General features: G+C 35.7%; 1 protein-coding gene across 1 annotated transcript; it reads right to left on the bottom strand.

Moving 5' to 3' along the window:
• Nucleotides 1–2277: 2277 nt before the first annotated feature.
• LOC140183510 (uncharacterized) lies at nt 2278–2964 on the bottom strand. The gene has a single exon (XM_072231959.1). It carries the CDS (start codon nt 2962–2964, stop codon nt 2278–2280), a length of 687 nt encoding a protein of 228 aa, XP_072088060.1.
• Nucleotides 2965–5608: the final 2644 nt, after the last annotated feature.

Below are 5608 nucleotides of genomic sequence, written 5' to 3' on the forward strand. Positions count from 1 at the left end.
CTTTAATTTCACAATTCTGTTCCTGTCTCGTCTTTGTAATGTTGTGGCGTGGAAAAATTTTGTATTTTTATCGCCCCACTTAAGCCACTTTAATCTAGACCTTTGTCCCCAAAATTTTTCTTCTTGCTCCCATAAATGTGAAATTTTCACTTTAATCTGATTAATTTCCTGTTGTTCTCGATCCGTCATGTTAGAACTTTGTAAAAAATGCATTCTTTCTTTAAGCTTTTCAATCTCCTTATCAGCTCTCTTAAATTTCCTTTTACTCCATCTGCTCAACTCTTCTTTGCACTTATTTCTCTTTTTTATAAACCTATCCCAATATCTACACTCGTTTACTTCCATATCCCAGCTTCTTTTTATAAGATCTAAATACTCCTCGTGGTCCGTCCAAAAAGCTTCAAACTTAAACTCCCTTTTGCCTCTAGCTTTTGGCTCCATATTCACTACTAGGAGACTATGGTCTGAGCTCACTGCTGGAATAGCTGTAAGAACTGCATTTGAAAACACTTCTCTCTATTCCCAATTTACTAGTACTCTGTCTAATCTCTCTTTTGTAATGAACCCATTCCTAGGATTGCTGAACCACGTAAATTTTTCGCCTTTCAAATCGAGGTCCATGAGTTTATTTGCATCTACGAATCCCCTGAACACCTCTATCTGTATTTTTGGTTTAGGATTAAGCCCTACCTTTTCCTCTTGTGTTAAAATATCGTTAAAATCTCTGATATACGCCTGAGGCCCATTCAAACAGTTATTACTTACAGAGAGCTCCTCCCATAGCTTTCTTCTTTGCTTAAACACCGGGTTACCATAAACAAAACACCCTTTCTAGCATTTTCCATTTCCTAAGTCAATGTCAGATTTAATAAAGTTATCACACCACGAATAAACATTCATATTTATATTAGATTTCCATAATAAACATAGCCCTCCGAACAATCCCTGGAGATCAACACAAAAAAACTTATCAAAATGAAACTCTTTCTTAATTCTATTAATCTTCACTGCATTAGCTCTAGTTTCCATCAGGAACACTGTGGCCGGTTTAATTCGCTTACACAGATTAATAAGTTCAGAAATTGTCGAGGCGGCCATAAGTCCTCGACAATTCCAACTTACAATACTCATGGCTGAGGGTCGGGCATGATTCGGCCCGCCTCCTCAGCCATAGTATTGTCCCATGCCATAGGTTCTCCTCCTATATTTCTAGTGTTTACCAGCTTGTTTTTTCCTCCCCCTCCAGGTCTTCATCCTTTTAGTAGCTTGCTTCTCGCTCTTTGCTAGCACCTTATCCCATTCAACATTAATCATCTGGAGCATCTTCTTGTCTTCTCTTTTTTTTTTCAGGTTCAATCCCATCTCCATACATTTTGCTAATTCTATCTCCCATTTTGTTGACTCCTTTTGTTCCTGCTCTTCCATATTCTCCTCTGCATCTTCATCACTAGCCAGCTCTACAAAATATTGTTCTCCTTCCACCGATTTCAGGACATGTGTATTCTTCTCCTTTTTTGCCTTCTCCTCTTGCCTACTATATGTATTGGTCCCCCACTGCTCTGTATACGGAGTATCTTTCTCCTTAGCAGGCTTCCCCTGTTCCCTTGATGTATCTTCATTCATAGCTATAATAATATCCGTGTGTTTTTTTAAGGCCGCCCCTAAAGTGACATTTAAAACTGGATGATCTGTTTCCTTTTCTTCTATTCTCCCAGCCTTATTGTTTTCAAAACGTATTGGACCCATTAATATATTTTGCTGGTAAAGCCCATTGCTATTCTGATTGGTGGCATCTCCTATAGACACCTCATTTGGGTTTTCACATTGGGCTTTTTTATAACCCCATACCTCCCTCTTTGATCCACTAGGCTCCTCCTTTTTGTTTTCTTCTCTTATCCCTAAACCATTTAAAATATAATTCTGTGTTTCTGCAGCTGTCCCATCTCTATCTGCCCCGAAATCCTTCCATTTCTGATTTTCAGGGATTCTGTTACACCATTCTTTCTCTACAACAGCCTCATTCTCACCTAATACTCCTGCCTCCTGCATCCCCTTACTAACACCTCCACTCCCCATACCCTCCGTACTACCAACCCCATTTCTTTCTGATTCTGGTTTTTCCATACCCCCTCTCCCCCTTACGCTCTTGCCACGCGTCTCCTCATCTTCCTCGTGCCCCTCTTTCCAACCATCCCTGAACCTTCTTCTTTCTTGATTTTTCAAAGCTTTAGCTTGAGGCACCCCCAATCCTTTGGTGAACCTTGGTTTACTTGAATCCTAGCTTGCCATAACTTTTTGATTCTTGCCTTCCATCGCTCTATGCCCCAATCTTCCACAGTTGAGACAGTAATGGTCTTGTATCCTTTCATATTTAAAGTGGATCCAAGCATTCGGCAGATCGTCTCTTTCAAGATAAAACCCTGTGGGGAGGGGTTCAGTAACATCCAGAGCTACCTTAACTCTTAAGAAGGTTCTCATCAGTTTAGTATCTCTCCATGGATCCTCCACCTCTGAAACTAACCCCATCATGTCTCCTATGACTTTTGTTGTATCCCTTTCCAGTAACTCTAAAGGCACCACATGAATCTGTACCCAAAAATCCATAAAATCGTTCTTGACTTCAAATACTGACTGGCCCTTCATCCATTCTTGTAGGTTCAGCAAATACCCTTTAATACTCCACGACCCACCGTTAAGCGCCTGCTTGCCTTTTTTCTTGTCTTTGAAACTGAACAGGAGCATATTTCTTCCAATTTCTGAGATAACTAGTCCCACAGGATTGCCCCATATCCCCAAAATAGCATTCCTGCAAGCTTTCAAATTCATCTCTTTCTCAGTTATGAATTTTCCAATGAAATTCAGACAATCTTCCTTGAAGCTATGTTGTACATGCTTTTCTATTCTGATTGTTTTGCTTTCTATACTCTCCGTAGCTTCAACTTCTCTGACTTCCATATATGACATTGTTTTTACTCTGTGCAGACTAACAATACAACTAAAGTGTGTTATTCATCGTTGGTGAGTGTTGATGAAGCTCCCTAAAGGAGAAACTCCTCTTAAAGGACTAGAACCAGACGTTTCTACAGTTGACTCTCCTAATACGAGAGAGATGTCTCTCCAGATGAGAGAAAAATTCGGTTATGTGTAATTCACTTTAATAAGACAAACCCAAAGTTTGATTCTATGAGATTTTCTTTATGCATAGCCCGAAAAGAAAAAGCAATTTTGGTTTCGTACATTTTTTAAAAAAAATTAATTAATAAAATAAAAAAAATCAGTTTCTTTAGGAAGCTTAGATCATCATTTCGTCCAATCCTACAAGCCCATATCCAGTCCGCTTCCTTTATCTCTATCGGGTCTTTGAAGCCCATATCCAGTTCTTTCAACTCATCAAACCCATATCCAGTTGGTTTTATTTATTTTCTGTCATGTCATAAATGCCCATATCCAGTTCTCTCGACCCATTCTTTTTCAATTGATCAAGGCCATATCCAGCTAGTTAAGGTCCGTCTCTTGTCATCAAGCCCATATCCAGTCGGCTAAATTCATTTTGTATTTGGTTATTAAAGGTCATATCCAGTTAGCTCAGACCCATTTCTTTCAAGTCATCAAATCCATATCCAGTTGGTTTCATTTATTTTCTTTCAGGTCACAGATGCCCATATCAAGTTGGCTCAGACCCATTGTTTTTCAATTCGTCAAGCCCATATCTAGTTTGTTTCAATTATTTTCTGTCGAGTCGATGATGTCCATGTCCATTTTAGTACTTACCCATTTCTTTCAAATCAAGCAGTTTATATCAAGTTAGGTTTCGGCCATTTCTTTTAAATAATTGTCTTGCAAGTTATCAAGTACATGTTTCAATTACCTTTGTTTTATTTGTTTGAATCTTTAAAAAATGAAAAGTATGCATTTGCTTCATTTCATTTGGCTCTTACCAGTTTATCTCCATATATCATCATTTGCATAATTACATTCCATTTCTATCTTTCATCTTTTCGATCAAACAAAATAATATTCATTTTTCTTTACTCATTTCTTAATTTGAAAAGATATAAATAATTGTTTATTCTTTTTATCAAATAAGTAATGAATAAAGAGGGATAGCTGTGAATACCGTATTTTGTCCGACACAATAATATCTTCAAAAACAAATCTTGTACCAATAAATAATCAAGTTGGTGTTTATTATGCTCGATAAAAAGAATGACAATAAAGGTTCATAAAAATTTTATTTCATTAATAATGTACATATTTATTTTCCAATAGGGTTTCTACTATACCCCATGATACATAATAAATATGGACAAGAATTATATATAACAAAATTGCTAAGTACAATAGGTCACGTTTTTGCTTGTTATTATACTCGTCGGTCCTTGGAAAATTATTTCTTAGTGGTTGTAATCTATTATTCACCGGAATAATATTTTCCAATGGTGTATGATTTGTAAGCATTTATGTACGTTTGGAAAGTAAACTAGATGATGAAAGGTGGGGTATCACAAATATTTAGCATCATGTTTTTTAAGCTTTCAGCTCCTATAAAAGGAGACATTCAGCATGAAAAGGGTACACACACATTATAACAAAAAATTATCAAGTTTTTTGTGCCGTTGTCAGGAATTAATTGAGATTGACAACATGCGTCCAATTAAATTCTAATTTAGATTTTATTCATTTTAATTTCTTTTATTTCAAGTTTATTTTCTTTTTATTTCTTTTATTTTATTTTTTTATCTTGTTTAAATTCTTCTCTTCTTTCTTTACTATTTCTTTTATTCCGCAAAATATATTTGATCTTTTCTTTGTTTGTGTATCTAAGAAAATGATGGAGTTGAATGCTATGGAAAAAATCTTATCAAACAATAAACTTATGATTCAACAACATTTTGTACTGACAAAATAAGTGAAATAAACGCAATGTAAGCTACTAGGATATTCCTCAAACCAAAAATTACTCATCTTTTCCTGAATATAGGAATTACCTAAATTCTGATTGGGGGAGTTACAGACAAAGATATTTCAACATTCCATACCAACAGCAAATAAATTTCAATGTTGAATATTTGATTCCTTCAAGAAACATTACTTCTTGAACTCACCATGAAAATATTATCTCAATTCACTGCCAAGTTTGTTTAACAAACTCAAGGTTTCATGCAAGAAACAAAGACAAGTTACAAAAAACATGGAAATTCCCTCAAAATATTAGAGAGGAAAGTGAAACATATTATCAAGCAACTGGTAGAAGAACAAAATTATACAAAGAAATGCGAGACAATTCATATAAAGGACCCATATCTTAGCAAATCAGAAGAAATTATAGAGAACGATTTGGCTAATCCATTGAATCAAGAAGTGCCAATAAAAAGGCTCTAACTAATTTGCCACAACAATTAAAGGACAAAAAAGAAAAGAAGCCATACACTCGTCCAACAGAGAGAACATCCTCAAACAACATTAGAGAAAAAGTGGGACCACCAAAGTTAGAATTAAAACCTCTATCCAACATTCTCAAATTTGTGTTTCTTGGAGACATAGAGACTTACCCAGTAATTATAAATGCCTCATTGAAGCAAGAAGAAGAAAAAAATTGCTACAAGTA

Source organism: Arachis hypogaea, chromosome 3 (genome assembly GCF_003086295.3).
Source record: "Arachis hypogaea cultivar Tifrunner chromosome 3, arahy.Tifrunner.gnm2.J5K5, whole genome shotgun sequence".
In the NCBI taxonomy this organism is placed as follows: domain Eukaryota; kingdom Viridiplantae; phylum Streptophyta; class Magnoliopsida; order Fabales; family Fabaceae; genus Arachis; species Arachis hypogaea.